General features: G+C 46.6%; 1 protein-coding gene across 7 annotated transcripts in view; it reads right to left on the reverse strand.

Annotated features, from left to right (window-relative positions):
• Positions 1-3,050: 3,050 nt before the first annotated feature.
• Fam227a (family with sequence similarity 227, member A) overlaps positions 3,051-18,823 on the reverse strand; it is a 42,372-nt gene continuing 26,599 nt past the window's right edge. For 6 of the 7 annotated variants that reach the window (XR_015623929.1, XM_087556569.1, XM_087556570.1 and 3 more), the window contains 7 exons: positions 16,496-16,595; positions 16,263-16,357; positions 13,822-13,979; positions 11,227-11,379; positions 8,163-8,303; positions 6,416-6,538; positions 3,055-4,262 (listed from right to left, as the gene is read on the reverse strand). Coding sequence is in view for 6 of the 7 variants with exons in the window: in XM_087556569.1 (XP_087412695.1) it covers positions 4,190-4,262; positions 6,416-6,538; positions 8,163-8,303; positions 11,227-11,379; positions 13,822-13,979; positions 16,263-16,357; positions 16,496-16,595 (843 nt within the window). In the remaining variant the exon portion in view is untranslated. 7 annotated transcript variants of the gene reach the window in all.

Genomic DNA, 18,823 nt, shown 5'->3' on the forward strand with positions numbered 1-18,823 from the left:
AGATATTTTAACCTGGTATGGTGGTGAATGCCTTTAATCCAGAACTAGGGAGGCAGAATCAGGTGGATCCCTGAGTTCAAAGCCAACCTTTTCTTTATACCAGTGGCGGTGGTCCAAGATATTTGGGGATTTTTTTTTTCATTTTGTTTTTAACTGAGGGAAAGGTGGGGTTGCAAGGGCAGGGCTGATACAAAGAGACAGGGAGATGAATGGGGATTGGGGTGCATGATGTGGGGAACATCATGTGCATGATGTTCACAAAGAATCAATAAAAAGTTACAAAATAGCTCCTGCCTTGAATTTTTATTATTTTTAACTACCATGTGTTGGGATAACTTTTCTTCACATTGTGTGAGAAGGTGTGTCTCTGTTTTTCGAATTGTTAATTCTGTACTGGCAGAGAACTAAATGCTGGCAGGATTCTGATATTCTGTGACCCATCACCAGGCTTTCTATTTTCTGTCTATTTGTTCTTCCTCACCAGCCGAAAGGCAATCTAGAATTGTATCAGACACTGTCTCACTACTGATTGGCTATAATGAAAATCTAAAGGCCAATAGCTGGAGCAGGAAGGAGGAGGGCAGAACTTCCGGAAGAGGAAGTGCTGAAGGAGAAGAAATTCAGAGCTGACATGGAAAGGAACAGGTATGGACCAGAGCAGAGAAAGGCCTAGAGCTAGCCATGTGGTGGGTCGTAGACTAGAAGAGTTCGGTAAAGTTTCAACGATAGCTGGGAGATTTCCCTGGCAAAAGGCCTAAGCTTTTTTTTTTTTTTTTTTTTTTTTCGGAGCTGGGGACCGAACCCAGGGCCTTGCGCTTCCTAGGCAAGCGCTCTACCACTGAGCTAAATCCCCAACCCCCTAAGCTTTAAACTATAATAAAAGTCTCATGTATTTATACTACTGGTTGGTCTACAGAAAGTCCTGCTATAACCACAGGCTGGCCCACTAATAGAAAATTGGTGGTTGAGCTCTGATTTTACCATATTGACAATGTGAAATTGGGGGGAAGTATTTAATATTATCATCTGCTGGTTCATTGGCTTGTGCCAATTCCTGCTTCTAGTCTGTGGTAGCCTTCACTGATACAGGGAGCCTTTTATAGCTCTCTGGTCAAATCACTGCTATCAGACCAACAAGTGAGTGCTTTACACTGAAAACAGAAGGAATAGGTTTGTGTTTTTCATAAAATATGGCACTTCTTTTCTTATGAAGTAGGAGGTTTATTCGTCTTCCATTTAGGGCATATTCATGCCCACCATCATGTGCCACCGTGCTGAGGATTAATTCTGTGGATCTGAAATGGCACTTTCAGTTTTCTGTGTAACAGCACCTATAAATGCAAACACAACCATGACTTTAATGTATAAATTATTTGTTTTCCAGAGCAAGGGGAGAACCACAGTTCACTTCTGTGGAGTTTACTGTTTCCAAATGAATATGTATTATATTTTGTCTCGACATAACATCCCTAATGTCATTACCTTACATGCACACCAGACCTGACTAACCACTAACATCCTGGGAATAGGTAGCATCTAATTACATGACAAGGCTCCTCCACTGTAGAGAGGATCTCTTATAAACATCACCTGCCAATTAAAAAGCCCAAGGCCAATGAGCTGGACATAGGAGGTGGGACACTGGCAGGAAAAGAGAGGATTCTGGGAAATAGTAGGCGATAAAGGAGAGTCCAGGGGAAAGCCGAGAGAAATGAGATGGGAGATAGACCAAAGAGATGGATGTAAACAGGCAGAACATGGACTCAGGGGAGACACGAGGAGGCCAGGACTGAAGAGAGGTAATTAACCAATTGGTAGACATAGAATAGTTTAAATGGTTAAGTAAGTTATGAGCTAGTCAGGGAATGAGCCACGGCTTATGGCCTAAGCATTTAATAATAAATAAATAGTCTCAGAGTCATCATTTCTGGAAGCCGGGGCTAGAAAGGAAAAACAGTTAAAATTTTACTTTAACTCCCCTGTCTGGAGTCACTTTGTAAAGGTCTGAACACTGTTATGGTGGAAGCAGAGTGCTTCCTTGCTTCTCTAACAACAGAAATACGTTTCTTGTGCCAGTTTTACCATTGAAATATTTTCCCCTTTAAAAAAAATTGCTGTGGGGGTTGGGGATTTAGCTCAGTGGTAGAGCACTTACCTAGGAAGCACAAGGCCCTGGGTTCGGTCCCCAGCTCCGAAAAAAAGAACCAAAAAAAAAATTTTTTTGCTGTGGCCAAATGTGGTCCAAACCTATGAAAGAAAAATGTTTTTCCGTGTTCTTACTGTTGTGTGACCTCTCACAGGATGAAGCCAGGACTTCCGAGAACGCAGAGAGAACCAGTCCCTCTGCTTTAACCCTTCCTTTTTACTTTTGTTTGTTTGAGACACGGAGAGGTTTCTCCGTGTAGCCCTGGCTGTTCTGGAACTTACTCTGTAGCTGAGGCTGTCCTCACACTCAGAGATCCTCCTGCCCCTGCCTCCCAAGTGCTGGGACTAAAGGCATGCACCAGGATGTGAGTTCAGTTCCTACTCTAGGTGACTTACAACTGCCTTAAATTCCAACTCCAGGAGATCTGACGCCCTCTTCTAACCTACACACACATGGATATACATACATACATACATACATACATACATACATACATACATACATACAAATAAAAATAAGAAATCTTAACAGAGATACAGGGTGGTATGGGAACATGCACAGGGACACATGATCTAGTTTGCGGTGAGGGGAAACATGGCAGTTAGGCTGAGCCCCTGAGTGTCTGGCAGGATAAAGAGGGCAAATGCTGATGTGGGACGGTGTATGGATGGTATATGGAGCTGGGGTTCAGTGGAAGGGCAGCAGCCTGGGAAGGCATGTCCTTGGGCTGCAAGCTCTATCTCTAGGCCCATCTTCTGGTCTTTTCTAGTACCCGATTTCCAATTTTCTACTTATTACTTCAGAGAGACCTTCTAACAACTCTATGATGGCTGCTTATGCACTTATCTCAAGGCTTCGATTAATGGAAAGAAAAGAAACAAACAAACAAACAAAAAAAGTCATCCAAGTTTTAAAAACCAAAACCAAAATAGAAAGTTAGTTTTTATTGAAAACGTTAACAAAACCAAGAAGACATACTCAACCAGTACTCGCTGCTCGGCCACACCCCAACTCTTACCTCTGCACTTCCCATGCCTCCCACAGAGCTTTAAATGGCCACACAGTATTGCATAGGATGTCTGTTATTAACGAGTTTCCCCTCTTCTCAGAGACGACAAATGAAGCATCTTCTACACGCCTTTTTTCCTCAGGTTTTCATAGGGTAGATTTCCAGAAGTGTAGTTGGCTTATGAGGCAGGCAGAGTTTCAGGGACCTTGAAAGGAATCTAAAATTCCTGGAAATGTTTGGTTGTGCCTACTCCCCAGGAAAGAAGTGAGCTGTTTTACAGCTCTGAGAGAGCCTGTAGGCCCAGGAGGGGGTGACACCCTTCAGACAGTTAATACAAAGAGGTGCAGGACTAAAGGATTGCAAATATGTAGGCTCAAACTCATTTCTGTTGCTTTACTGTAAACTTCCTTTATGATCACCCCCAAACCAGGTAGAGGCAGCTGGGCCCAGTGACTAAGGTAGGAGACTCACACGGGTGTCCCAGAAAACTCAGCAAGACCCTCAAACAGCAAGGAGTGGTTTGCTAGCATAGGCAAGGCAAATAAAAAATTTAAACTGAAAACATAAATAAACGTTGTGAATATCTAACAATATAGATTAATAGATGGGTAAGCCTCAAATAAGTGTGTGTCACATGTTTTAACAAACATGTAGGAACGACCAGCCTCGAACTCAGATCTACCTGTGTGCCCGGGCCTGGAGAGTGCTGGGACTAAAGACAGCTGGGACTTAGCAGCTCAGCTCCCTTGGTATCCTTGCTGTTGGCTGGTTTTCGAGACAAGGTCTTGCTACATTTCACAAGGATGTGTTGGATTGTGTTGTTATTATCAAGTGAATGAAAGAACAAATTAGTAAATGTCTGATGGATTCGGTGTATGGTGTGTCTAAGCCCTGAATGGTTCATGACAAGTGTGAACTTTAATATTCGCAGTCCACAGGAGAGACTCCATATGTCCCATTGCTAATTCTGTTTTCTATCACATCTGACAGCAGACATGGGCGTCCCCTCCGAGGCCTCCTGTTCTTGGGTGTGTTCATTCAATGGAGGAGGGTGAGAGTCGGAAGAGCATATCCTGCTTGCCTTTGGACTTACTGCTGCTGGGCTTACTGTGGAGGAATAAGAGGGCAGAAATGGGGGGAACCTCATATGACCAAGATGTCAGCAGGCTAGCATCAAGCACCCGAGGGAAGCAGATCAAAAGGCCAGCAAATGACAGACAGCATGGAGGGTCTAGGGTCAACCAAGAAAGAATGTGTGGGTGGACTGCAGTGAATACATAAGAGAAAAAAAATCAAGAAGACAAGAAAATTAAAATTGACTCCTAGGCTGGGCATAGTGGCACATGCATTTAATACCAGCACTTGGGAGGCAGAGGCAGGTGGATCTCTGAGTTTGAGGTCAGCCTGGTCTATAGAACAAGTTCAAGTAAAGGCTACACAGACAAACCCTATCTCAAAAAACAGAGAGAGAGAGAGATGAGTATGTCTTAATTCACCTTACTTCAATTAAAATAATAATTACATTTTCTTTTTTTTAGGATTGATTTGTTTTTTGTTATGTGTATGAGTGTTTTGCCAACGTGTGTGTGTGTGTGTGTGTGTGTTTTTACAATTCTAATTTCTTTACTCCATATTTCACAACATACACAGTGTACACACACAATTTTTTTGAGATTCCCTAGTACTGTAAGCTAAATAAATCTTGTTGTTATGAAGTGATAGTTTGAATATACTTGGTTCAGGGAGTGACACTACTAGATGTGACCTTGTTGGAGGAGGTGTGGCCTTGGAGGAAGAGTGTCATTACAGGAGAGTTCTAGGAGTTCTGGGAGGGTTCATGCAGAGCTAGTGTACAAAGCTCTAAGAACAGAGTAGACAAGAACGCTGCAAATATGTGGCATGGGTGTGGATTTTGAAACCTTCATCCTAGCTCCCTGAAAGTCAGTCTTCTGTTTGCCTCTGGAACAAGATGTAGAACCCTCATCTCCTGCCTAGATGCTGCCATGTTCCTGCCTTGATGATGATGGACTGAACCTCTGATCCTGTAAGACAGCCCCAATTAAATGTTGTCTGTATAAGAGTTGCCATGGTTATGGTGTCTGTTCACAGCAGTAGATCCTTAACTAAGACACCTGGATACTCAGCCTTGGATATTTCATTAGGGCAACAGAAATGAACTAATTCACTACAGTTAGACCCCAGGGTATTTGTTCTTTTTAAAGCCTCTTGCCTCAGCCTCCTGAGTGCTGTGCTAACAGCCCTGTGCCATCACATTCTGCTTGTAAATGGTTTCTTACTTAATAATATGGCATTAAAGATTGGCTTCTGAAATGTTTTTCTGAGCCAAAATCCAGAAAGCCTAGAGATTCCTGATTGAAAAGTATAGACAGGCACCAAGCACAGACAAGGATTTGTGGGAGCCTTTACAAGTCCCCCAAACATGAACACTAAAACCTACTGGGTCTCTGAAAAGCCAAAACTACTCAGTGATGCTCTCGATGACCATCTTCCAGTGGTCCCCATAACAGAAAACCAAGGGCTTCATGGAAATCTTGTTTGCCCAAAGACACCTCCAGACCCCTGACCCTGGAAGCCACACCTTGCCCCATGCCCCTCCCATGTGATGATGAGCTTTTCTCCACCCCCAACTCCCCACACCCCTCCCCTCCACACCCTCCACCACCAGCCTCACCCCCACCCCATCCCTCCATCCCACCTCGATATCCCTCCATTTCCCCACCCCCCACCCCCGCTAGTAGCTGGCCTCCTTTGAATCCTCCCCTGCCAGGAAACCCTGTCATCTGTGCCAGACTCAGCAACACCACTCCTGCATTGATCCCGGACCCCTGTTCCATCTTCCCTGGGTCCGAAATACTGTGGGCATTTAATTTGCTGTTGTATTTGCCTCCCGGCACCAGCTGCTTGTCAAATGGGGCTTTGAGTACCTACTGCTACATCCCCACTGCAACAGGGTGCCTGCGGCAGAACGTTTTTTGGAGGACGCCATAACCTGCTTCTGGGCTTGGGATGCCGTGACTAATCCCTACCTCAGGAAAGCTCAGCTTTCACCTGAGGCCATGTTTGCGCCATATTTTCTTGGTGCTCGTTGTCCCCAGCACTGCAATACGACCATGGCACCGTCTGAAAAGATGCAGTGGCCGGGCACAAAGCTCTTCCGGTCAGGTCTCTCCAACAAACCAGGAGGGAGCAGGGCTAGGAGGTGGGCAGCCCCCTATCTTCCCATTGTTCCTCCAACTCACCTGGAGGCAGACTTCATTATGTAGGGGCTTTTTAGGCCCAAGGAATAGTTATCCACAGAGTTTTCCAGTGAGAAAGGGGACTGGAAACCCTTTTGTTTCCCTTCTACCTCTCTCTTTTCCTTCCTGTGGGGGAAGCAAAATGAATACCAATAAAAAAACAGTTCAAAAACGAGTGTGGTTTCTCCAGCAGCAGTTTCACTGGCACCTTCATGTGCACTGGGAGAGAAATAAATGTAAGTTGGTAAGGTTGGTGGTGAAAATAGAGGGTCAGCACAAGGCCACGCCCCTTGTTACTCCGACAGCCGATTGGAGCCAGGACTAGACAAGACTCTGGGGAAACAAGTTTGTCCTGACCTTGAGGACAAACTGGAGCAAGTCTAGGATGCAGTGTGAGTAGATACAGAGAAGACTTCCTAGGGCGCTGGAGAGATGGCTCAGCGGTTAAGAGCACTGACTGCTCTTCCAGAGGTCCTGAGTTCAAATCCCAGCAACCACATGGTGGCTCACAACCATCTGTAATGAGATCTGATGCCCTCTTCTGGTGTGTCTGAAGACAGCGACAGTGTACTTATATACATAAATCTAAAAAAAAAAAAAAAAAAAGAGGAGCCAAGCGGGGCGGGGGGTTTGGGATTTAGCTCAGTGGTAGAGCGCTTGCCTAGGAAGCGCAAGGCCCTGGGTTCGGTCCCCAGCTCCAAAAAAAAAAAAAAAAAAAAAAAAAGACTTCCTGGAGGAGGGGAGACTGAGCAGGTGAGAGGAAAAACGAAGGAGAGTGGGGTCTGAGGGAATTAGACTGAGGTGCAGTTTTGATGCTTGAGAAGCTAGAATTGATGTGACAAAAGCCTGTTAGTGACACTCCCCACTACTTCTCTGAGTTCATAGTCTTCTCAACTCAAGAAACATGTTAGTCTACAGGTTTAATAGGATAGGCTAGCATTCTTAGTCTGGCTGAGTACTGATTTCTTCAACTCTAAAATAGAGGCTGTTACCACCTATCAGTGATGGGGACAGTCGCCAACCAAGCCATCATTCACCCTGGCAATGGAACCAGTTAGTTTCCACTTTTTAAACTACATTTCCCAGGCTCCCTTGCAATAATCACCATGTGACTAATATCTGGCCCTTGAAATAAAGCAGTAATGTTATGGTGTTTCTAGGGAAGGACCTTTAAAAGCCAGTAAATAAGTAAGGGGAATATATTATGAATGGGTGTGGCAGATCTTTTACTGGATATAAAGTTGGTCACTGATGCCCAACCTTAAAATTATAGGTGCCCCTCGTCAAAATTATTACAATTCAATGATTCTGAGAAACACTGGTTTGTGCACTATAGTGGTAAGGGAGAAAGTGTTACATCCCCATTGCACTCCAGTGAGAAGAGAGGGAAAGAACGCTAGAAAAGAGTATTAGCAGGTTGGAGGGATGGCTCAGCAGTTAACAGCACTGACTGCTCTTCCAGAGGTCCTGAGTTCAATTCCCAGCAACCACATGGTGGCTCACAACCATCTGTAATGGGGATAATGTCTGAGTACCTCAGTATTGCCCCAGCTCTCTAGCCACCTCCACTCTCAGAAACTGTCTTCTTTCTTCCTTAATGAACTGTCTCTATCACTATTGTAAGGACCAGGAAAGCTCTGTGGGTGTCCTCCCCGCCAAGACCTGAACCCCACATTCCTTCCCCATGTGGTAAGAATTCTTACATTGCTCACACTGGACATTTTCTGAGGCTTCTGTTTGAACAACAAACCTTGAAAGGAAGGCAATTTCTTTGTGGGGGTTTCCCTTGGCCTTGCCGTTAAACAAGTAGTCAAACAACGTCGAGGAGGAGACGACCATGTGCTTGGCTTTTTTCTTTTCTTTCTCTTTCTTATCGATGATAACCAACTCCCTGGGGGATGAAATGACAAAAAGTGGATGGGAAAAACCGTAAGAGTCCATGGGATCTTTCCTCCTGCCCCACCCACTACCTCCAGACAAGGTTTCACTGTAGAGCCCTGGCCGTCTTCAAATGTTATCTTTTCCAACAAATATCTCCATTATTTTGCTAGGCAGAGTGGATGGAAACAGCTGACCACAGCAGTCACCCCATCCCAGATACACATTGCTGGGGTTTTTGAATGAACAGTAATGAAATTAGACAGGACGAGGAGTCTGCCATCTTCAAAGAAGACTGACGTGCACACCCTCGAAAGGAAGATGACTGTAAGTGGGGCGCTGCTTGGTGGGTGACCTTGGGGAAACTACTTAGCCTCTCCATGCTAGTGTGCTCACGTGGTCTGGGTGAGGTGTGAGTTAGAGGAGGTCCAATGCTTAAGACGGCTGGATACACAGGAAACGCTCAATAAATGCTGGCAGCTGCTGCTATTGGAGGCCTCCTGTAGAGCGTGTTCACAGGGCACACAGTGGCTTTGCTGAACTGGATAACCATCAGTTGGCTTTTGAAACGCAAGTACACATTTACTTGATGAAGAATTGGGTTGTGAGTATTCGAGGTCAGCAAAACAGCCATTAATCTATGTTTGTGTGAGTTAAGATGTTGTCATGACTTGCTGCTTTTGCAAAGGACTCATGTCCAGTCCTCAGCTCCCACATGGCAGCTCACGACCATCTGTAATTCCAACTCCAAGAGATTCAGCAACCTCTTTTGACTTCTATATTAGGTAGTACACATACATACAAGCAGGCAAGACACACACACACACCTATAAATCATTTTTAAAAAATGACATCATAAGCTGAGTTGACAGTATATACTCAACTATTCAACATGCTGATGTGGGAAGATAACTTGAGCCCTGGCGTTCAGGGCTAACCATGGGCAACACACACACACACACACACACACACACACACACACACATACCCATACATACCCATATATACCCATACACATGCATAAATGAAAAAAGAAGTGGGGGATGTTATATACGTCTCTGCTCCTTTTAAGACAGCTCTCACAAAATCAAATGTTGGAACATTTCCTGGAGCTTCTCCAATAGTACTTTGAACCTCAGGTACTCTGTCCCAGATATACTGGAGGCCTTGTGCTCTGGACTCACAGGAAACTAACTACATTCTCCACGAATGGTCCTGTGTCTCCTCAATGCAGCCCTCATTAAGGGCAGATAGGCACCTCCCCCACACTGGGAGGTTCAGCAGCTGCCTGATGGATGGATGGCCTTGGTCGTTCACCATCTTTTGACCACAAACTCTGGCTGAAACGCCTTGTGTTGCTGTGGCCCTGTAGTGCCCTGCTATGTGTCCCCATGTGTGCCCCTTCACCAGCCAACACCTCTGAGCTAGGCACTAGGCTAGAACTACTCTGCAAGGCAGGTGCTAGTACTGGTCATGTTCAGGGAAGAGGCAGCCACACCCTTTACAGCCTAAGTGCGGATCCTCGTTGACATGGATAAGACTGAGGCAGAGCTTCAGTCTGCCCAATGTCAAAGCCAATGTTCCTGACCTGTGTTCTATTAGAGAAACAAGTAGTAATGTTCCCAGAGAGTCCTACCCCACTGGAGTCATCTTCCTCATGGCCAATTTCATCCTGGCTCTGGCCATCTTTGAAGAAGTGAAGCAGAGTACCACTTTTCTGTTTAGATATCCAGGGGGATGGGAGGTGTGGAAAGTGCTAACCGTGAAAGCATTAGGGACTGAACAGATCCCCAGTACACATTTTAAAAGCCAGGCATGGTGGGTGGTATTTGTCTGTAAGCTCATCACTGGAGGGACACTGGAAGGTCCCTGGAGTTCATTCCAGATTCATTAGGAAACTGTGTCAGAAATTAGGGGGGTAGGGTGGCGGCCTGGAGAGGCTTTTCAGTGGTTAAAATCACTCGCTGGGCAGCCAGTACAGACCAGAAAATGGATCTCAGCACCAAATAAAAAACTGGGCATCAGAGACAGGTGGGTTTCTAGGGCTTGCTGGCTTAAGCTCAGCAGGGGAAACACAACATGGGTGACAACTCCTTTGACCACATGCACATTCACAGGAGTGTACACATATCCACCTTCAGCTTGGGTTTTGAGCCCAGGTTAGGACCCACATTGTGATCTTTCTGCCTGAGTTTTCTGAGTGCTGAGGACTACAGACATAGGCCATGAGGTCAGCCTTTTAAAAAGAGTTGTTTGTTTTGTTTGTTTTTGCACAGAGAGGTAGGGTAGTTGAGACAGGCTCTTACTCTCCAGGGTGGCCTAGAACTTGAGGTAATTCTGCTTCAGCCTTCCTGAGTGTTAGAATTACAACTGTCAGCCATCACCACACAGTAGGAAGATGCAAGCAAAAACACACACACACACACACACACACACACACACACACACACACACACACACACACCAGTCTAAAAAAAGACTGGGGATTTAGCTCGGTGGTAGAGTGCTTGCCTAGCAAGCGCAAGGCCCTGGGTTCAGTCCTCAGCTCCGAAAAAAAGAAAAGGAAAAAAAAAAAAGACTCTAAGCTCTGTGAATGTCTTCCTTCCTTCCTTCCTTCCTTTTTTTTTTTTTTTTGTTTGTTTTGTCGTTGTTGTTGTTATTGGTGTTGGTAGCAGTTTTTAGAGACAGGATTTATTTGTATATCCCTGGCTATCCTGTAACTAGCTATGTAGACCATGCTGGCTTCAAACTCCGAGATCCACTTGCCTCTGCTTCCTGATTGCCGGGATTAAAGGCATACACCACCACTTGCCGGTGAATGAGCTCTTTCTAATCGGGCCACAGAAAAACCTCTTTGCTCCTAACTCCAACTAAATCCTGCTGACTGCTGCAGCAGATGGGTGTCCACTTGTGGCTCTGCCCCCGTGCCCTCTTACCTCTCATAGTTTTCTTGCAGCTCCATTAGGTAATTGTTAAAACAGTTCCACTCGTTCTCGTACATCCGGTCTAGCTGCCTGAGCTTTTTCCTTCGAATTGCCATGTTCTTTGTGACCAGCTGGATGATGTCAGCATAGGTCAGGGTGTTGTCAGTGCATTCTGCTGTCAAGGAAAGGTCTGCCGTGCTGTCCTAGTGGCTGGGCCTTGGACATGGCAAGGGGAGAGTGGATGACCCAAAGGGCAATGTGTGGTGCTCAAGAGTTCTGGAGGAGGCACCCAAAGTCCACACAGGCAGTGGTCTTCTCAGACTGGTGATGACCAGCTGGAGAATGAGAAAGGCTGTCCCTTCATGGCCTGGTGGCTGTGCCCGCCCTATCATTAAGCCCCCTTTGGCTCTGTCCATGGTATCGAGCCAGAAAATACCTCCTTAGACTGTCTGAAGGAAAAAGATGGTGCCCTGGCGGGACTGCAGTGTTGTTCCCAAGGGGTTCCCCAACATCACAGTGTTCTTTCTACAAATCACTGCAGCCATAACTCACAAGCTTAGTTCTGGGCCCGGGACAGTCTGGGCTTGTTGTCTGTCACCACAAAGATGAAGAGAAAGGGGCTCTGACATCCCTCTCCCTGTCGGCCTGATAAATCATTTCTTGTTTTCTGTTTTAGGTTTTGTTTTGGGTTTTGAGACAGTCTTACTCTAGCTGGCCTTGAACTCACAGAGATCCACCTGCCTCAGCCTCTCAAGTGTTGGCTTATAGGCACACACAGCACACTTGGCTCTGCTGTCCATTTCAGATGCGGCCATGCTCACCTGGGATCCTAGCGTTTGGGAAATAGAATTAGGATGATCAGGGAGTTCCAGGGCTGCCAGAGCTGACAAGACACGTCTCAGAACATCGAGGCAAACAGACAAACCAAGAACACCTTTGTCCTCTCTCCACCTTCACCCTTGGTTAGAATCTCAGCTGCATTTGTGACAAGCTGTGGGATGGCCACTGTAACTCTCTTTATTCCCATTTATCTACGAAAGGGTCTAAAAGCCAGGTTTAGTGACTCAGACTTGTAACCTCAGCACTCACAAATGCAACAGCCATTGCCCTGAGTCTGAGGCCAGCCTCGGCTAAATTGTGAGACCTTATCTCAAGAGCCTCCTGAAAAGAAGAGAATCCTTCCTTCAGAGCAGCGGTACTCAACCTGTGGGTCTTGACCCTTTTGGAGGGGTGTCAAATGACCCTTTCACAGGGGCCACCTAAGACCAGGAAAAAAACACATTTACATTACAATTCATAACAGTAGCAAAATTACAGTTATGAAGTAGCAATGAAATGATTTTATAGTTGGGCTTACCACAACATGAGGAACTGTATTAAAGGGCTGCAGCATTAGGAAGGTTGAGAACCACTGCTGTAGAGGATGGTGACAGCCACATTGCCAGTTCTTCATACAGTGCCAGTTCTACACCACTCAGTCACATTACAAGCTTGGTAGAACCATCTTCACTTTGGGAGCTTGAAGGGAAGAGAGAGCTGCTGAGGTTGGTACATGCCAGCCAGGGGCTGTCTCTGGAGCCCAGCGACCTCAAGAACAGGGTGATGCTGTGGCAATTTTGGACCATGTTTCTCAGAGGTAGATGGTCCACCTTCAGAAATCTGTGATGTGAAGCTCTAGGGGCAAGAGACAAAAAGGCCCCCTGTGTCCTTCCTGCCTCTGAGCTAGCAAAGGTAACTGAGCACTCTTACCTCTACTGCACTGGGATGCAATCTGCAAAATGGCCCCTGAAGCTGGGCCTGGTGGCATAAGTCTTAAATCACAGCACTCAGAATACAGAAGGAGGTGGAGCTCTGTGAATTTAAGACCAGTCTGCTCTACATAGTAAGTTCCAGGCCAGCCAGGGCTACACAGTGGGACAAACAAATCAACAACAACAAAGTCCAAAACACAATCAATTCAAACAAACAAAAAGCACCCCCGATGGGGGAACCCTTATTCTGACTTTACAGATGAAATAAAAATTGCCCACAGAAAAACTGGAACCTTTCCAAAAATCTCACTAGTGATTAGCATTAGTTTCAGAATCTGGGCTATTTAGACAAACAGAGCAAACTGATTCCCAGTAGAACCCATGTTCGGACCCCAAGGCATGTTGCTAAGGCTCAGCATACCAACACATGCTGCAAACTAACATATGCTGTCCCTGTTTCCCAAGAGCTAAGCTTTATACCAACTCCAAATGCAGCCATGGAGGAAGGTGGGCAGAGGAGGTTAGATGAAACTCACTTATGGACACCAAAACTCATGGTTCCACTCTCTTGGGCCAGTGAGCAGCAGGGAAAGTATGATACCTAATTTCATGCTAGACAATGAGAAAGAGGTGACTTTGTCCATGGGGACATGTTCAAGCATCCTGGCCAGTACATGAGGCCTAGACATGAGGCTCACCTGAGCACAAGCGCAATTCTCTATCCATGAGAATATACCATGGTATATACCATGGCTGGTTCCTACCAAGTACCTACTGTGTGCCAGGCTATGCCCGCAGCCTGGATGCTTCTCCTCAAGCCCTGCTTCTGCAAAGAGGCAGCATTTGACAAGGATATGGGATGATTTCAGTCTTTTCTCTCCTGCTGACCAGCAGGTCCCGACCAGGCAGCTGTATCGGGGAGTAGTTGAGGAAGAAGTACACCATTAGCGGGCTCTTTCCATAAAGGTTGAACTGGTTTGCAGTCAGTTCGGGGGTTTTGCAGGCAGGGTGGGACTGAGAAGGGGAAAAAGAGAAAAGGAAAGGATATTGTCATATGTGGTGGTGAGTCTCCACTTGACAAGAATTAGAGTCATTCAGCAGACAAGTCCCCAAACACAAATGTGAGGGTTATTTCATTTCTGGGCATATCTGTGAGGGATTATCCTGTCTGATTGAAGAGGATGATCCATCTAACTGTGGGTGGCACTGTTCCTGAGAAGGAATCCTGATGTGTATGCCTTGGAGAAAGTGAGCTCCGAACACATGGCACTAGGCCTTCTGAGTGTAGAGATGTGACTACCTGCCTCAAGCTCCTCCTGCCTTCACTCCCCTTCCTTCACGGTCAGTACTATGAGCCGAAACAAACGCTTCCTCCCTTCTGCTCTTCTCTTGACCGTCTTCTCACAGCACTGGGAAAGGTAACTGATACACTGTGTTTATGGCACTCACACCTGTGACCCAGTAACTCCACAGTAACTCCAGCTCCGATGCCTCCTCAGAATGGGCAAAACCAAGGAAAGGTTTTATATGTGGTCTACTGTAGTAACAAACAGTCACGTCCACATCAGGATGGCAAGAAAAACAACTGTCTGATGTGCAGTATAGTCACAGGGATGAGTTCTCACTGTACTGTTTTGAGGAGAATAATCTAAGTGTGTGGATTTTGCTCTGGCAAAATCTCTTAAGTTTTTCTTCCACATACACTTTGGCTCTTTCACCACGGGCAAAGGTTATCGCTCTGACTAATAAGTAGGTGGTTTCAGACAGTGCCACATGTGCTGGTGCACAGTGCCAGCAGTTAGGGAGGCTAAGGCAGGAGGATCGGTGGGAGCAGATTCTACCAACTCTGGCTTTCTTTTGGTGACCCAGCCCTTACCAAAGTAGGCAAGTGCTCCACCATACCACACGCTGATGTGGCGATGCCCTGTTTCTTACAGTGATGGCACCAAGCACATGCCTCTTTGGCCATGACAACCCACCAAGACCTTGAGGCTGAGCCAGCTCCTCTCAGCACTTCTTCCCACTGCTCCCCTGGGGTTCTCAGCTGTGCCCTGTGTCATGCCTGGTTCAAATCTGTCACTCTCCAGTCTAACTCCTCCCACCCAGACAAACCACAGGCCAGCCCATGCTTGTCCCACCATTTTGCTTCTGTCCATAGAACAGATCTGGCAGCTGTTGGCACCAGAGACCAAAGACACCGAGCCAGGTTCTCAACCTTCCTAATTTCACAACCCCTTAATACAATTCCTCACGTGGTGACCCTGAACCATAACGTTATTTCATTGCTACTTTATAACTGTAATTTTACTACTGTTATGAGTCACAATGTAAATAACTGATATACAGGATAATTCTGATATGCAACTCCTGTGAATGGGTTATTTGACACTCCCCCAGAGGGGTCGAGACCCACAGGTTGAGTACCACTGCGTCTGAGTTTAAAGCAGGAAAAAAATGTATTTATTTAGGCCTTCAGACAACAAGGTCTGACTTTGTAGCCCATGATAGCCAAGAACTCACTCTGTAGCTCAGGCTGGCCCAGAATGCTTAGCATTCCTCCCAAGGCAGCTTCCTAAGTGCTGGGATTCCAGATGTGAGCTACCATGCCTGATTCCAGCAGGGAATTTAAATACAGACAGAACACTCAAACAGTGGGTGTCTTCTTTCTTTCTTTCTCTCTCTCTCTCTTTTTTTTTTTTTTTTTTTTCGGAGCTGGGGACCAAACCCAGGGCCTTGTGCTTGCTAGACAAGCGCTCTACCACTGAGCTAAATCCTCAACCCTCTTTCTCTTTTTAAAGACATGTTTTCTCTGTATAGTCCTGGCTGTCCTGGAACTTGGTCTGTAGATGAAGTTGGCCTCAAATTCAGAGATCCTCCTGCTTTTACCTCCTGGTTCTGGGATTAAAGGTGTGCTCCACCACTGCCTGGCTGGTGGGTATCTTCTTGACCTAGAAATCATCTTTAGGAAAGCTGACAGCATCACCTGGTCTGTATCAGAACCCCCACCCCCAGCACTTGCCTGACACCTGCATAAGATGAAGATGTTTTAACCACGTCGCCTTTAAATCAGCTCGGAGATAATAAACAGTCAAGAGTGTTTGCTGCTCTTCCAGAGGGTCGAAGTTTGGTTCTCAGTGATCATGCCAAGGGATTCACAATGGCCTGTAACTCCTGCTCCAGGGGATCAGACACCCTCTTCTGGCTCTGAAAGCACCCGCACTCACTCACATGCACACATACAAACACATGCAATGAGAAACAATAGAATAGATCTTAAATTTCCAATCGTGTGCTCACCTCTTTCATAAATGAATCCATGTATGCTCTGGCGTATGATATCCGCTTGACTTGCCGTGTGACTTTCCTGGAGAACAGGGTAGGTATATCATTCTCTGTCAAGGGGATAGGACAAAGGGGTGAATATGAATATTTGCCCAGGGAAAAGGCAGAGTTCAAGGTGGGTCTCAGCTTCCAGGGCTAGAGCAAAAATGGAATCTGTGCAAGACGCCAGTCCTCTGGAGCCTGCTTACCTCTCATGGTGCTGCAACACTTCCAACTTCCCTCGGAGATCTTCTTACTTGAAAGGTCTTTTTCATTCATTACATGGGAACGAGAAGCCTTCAGGGCAGCCTTTTTTGGAGGAGGAGGAGGAGGAGGAGGAAGAGGAGGAGGAAGAAGAGGAGGAGGAGGGAGTTAGCAAAAGTTGTATGAGAGAAATACTTGGACCTTATCCATATCCCGCCATTCTCACTAAAGGAAGGCCTGAGACAAGCTTCTGGCCCAGTACAACAGTTTCAAGACCATAGCAGAAAGATGGGGTGATGTGGAGTGGGTACTTCAAGTCAGGGGCTAGGTTTCAGAGATTGCCCAGCACCAGATACCACAGTATTTGTTCAAAGAAATGTTAATGAAGGCCAGGCCCTGCCCAACTGATTAGGAATGACTGCAGTGGGCTTGGAGCCCGGTTGGGAGCTGCATGCACATTGCAAATGGTGTTTCCTTCATCTTCAAGGAACCCCAGGGGGAAAAGCTGTTCGATTCCCTAGCAGCTGAGTGACACCCCGTTGCTGCCTGGACTGCCACTTCTGGACAGATGCCCCCGACAAATGTATACCCACCCGCCAGGCAAATATGGTTGACGCTGCTCTGGACACTACAGCTGGGCAAGGGACGTGGTTCGGCTTAATAAACGAGTAGATAATGAAAATCTGGTACAGTCTCACATTTCAGAGAATTGTCCAGTCCACATCCTCGGCCTTAAGTCCAGCCTCGACTTCCCTCACTTATGAAGTTCTGTATCACGCACCTCCTCCCTGTTCTAAGTAACTCTTTCTTTCCTCCTCGGTTCCCTCCCTCCCCCTTTCCTTCTCTCCTTCCTTTCTTTAGTCTCAGGGACTTTGCTCATGCTGTCCCTGATTCCTAAAAGAGTCTCACCTTCTCCCAATGGCTCCTGCTCAGGTCTGGATAGGTATGGCCCCCATAGACTCATGTGTCTGAGTGGTTGGGCCATAGGGAGTGGCACTAATTGGAGGTGTGACCATGTTAAAGGAAGCATGTCCTAGTGGGGGCGGATTTGGAGGTCTCAGATTGCTCGGTGACACACAAGGTGTAGAACTCTCAGCTCTGTCTCCAGCACCATGCTAGCCTGTGCGCTGCTATGCTTCCCACCCTGACAGTAATGGACTAAGCTTCTGAAACTGTAAGCCAGCCCCACCCATTTAAATCTTGTCCTTTATATGAGTTGCCATGGTCATGATGTCTCTTCACAGCAATAAAGCCCTAAAACAGCTCCTTTGGTTCTCAGCTCACGTGACGCCTTCTGGGAGTGTCATTTGTGACACGCATGTACTTCCTCTCCCCATGCAGGGTAAAAGACTTACTTTGCTCTCCTCTCCTCAGCCCTTCCTATGCACCACACCTGACCCTGGTGGCCAGCAGGAGTGCTGAGACAGGACCTCTCAGAAGCCCGGAACTCAACGATTAGATGCATCTGACTGGCTAGCACCCCTGGTTAGGGATCTGCCTGCCTCTGCCTCCCCAACACTGAGAGGACACACACACCACATCCATGGGTCCTGGGGACTGAGTCTCCTTCCAACTCCAATTCTTTATAGAAGCTGCCTTCCACCTTCTTCTTTAAAAACCACCCATTAAAGGAATGGAAGACTTGACTGAGTCTTTGACAGGCTCCCGGGAGCTTTGCTTCATAGGTGAGCCATGGGAGAAGCTGGATCTCTTGCAAGTCCTCATGGTATGAGTAAGCCAAGGGCAGGTGGCAGGTTGATCTTAGAGAAATCTTTGCTTGGTGCCCTAGATTCTGAACTCTCAGAGAGTCTGCAGCCACTGACATGTGGGACAGCCAGACCGCTGCCATATGCATCTGCTGAGCAGATAGAGAACTGTCTGCTTACGGCCAGAGGCTCTGCCCCCAGCATATCCAACACTGCCTCTGTCCCGGCTCGCCATTCACATTCCAGCTGCTTTCAAGGTTCCAGTTTTTATTGTTTCTATTTCTAGGACAGAAGATGGGATCTCTCAGCCGGGTTCTTGCAATAAATGTCAGGAGGCTTTCTGTGTCTCAGTGCACAGACACCAATTTGTTTTGGGTGCCATGATTGGCCGTGCTCAAACAGTGACTAATATTTTGATGCTGATCTGAAGGACAGTTGGCCCTCAGCATCGGCCATTGTCTGGTTCTGTCTGTGCCTGGGGCAGGAGTGACATTTATAGAGCTCCATCCTATGCTAAACAGAACCCAGAGCTTACAGAGCTGATCATCAAGTTCTGACATCCTGCTAAGTCTCTGTGCTGAGTAAACACACGGCCCCGGCTCACAGCCAGGGACGGGGCCATTTAAC

Source organism: Rattus norvegicus, chromosome 7 (assembly GCF_021556685.1).
Source record: "Rattus norvegicus strain SHRSP/BbbUtx chromosome 7, alternate assembly SHRSP_T2T, whole genome shotgun sequence".
In the NCBI taxonomy this organism is placed as follows: Eukaryota; Metazoa; Chordata; class Mammalia; order Rodentia; family Muridae; genus Rattus; species Rattus norvegicus.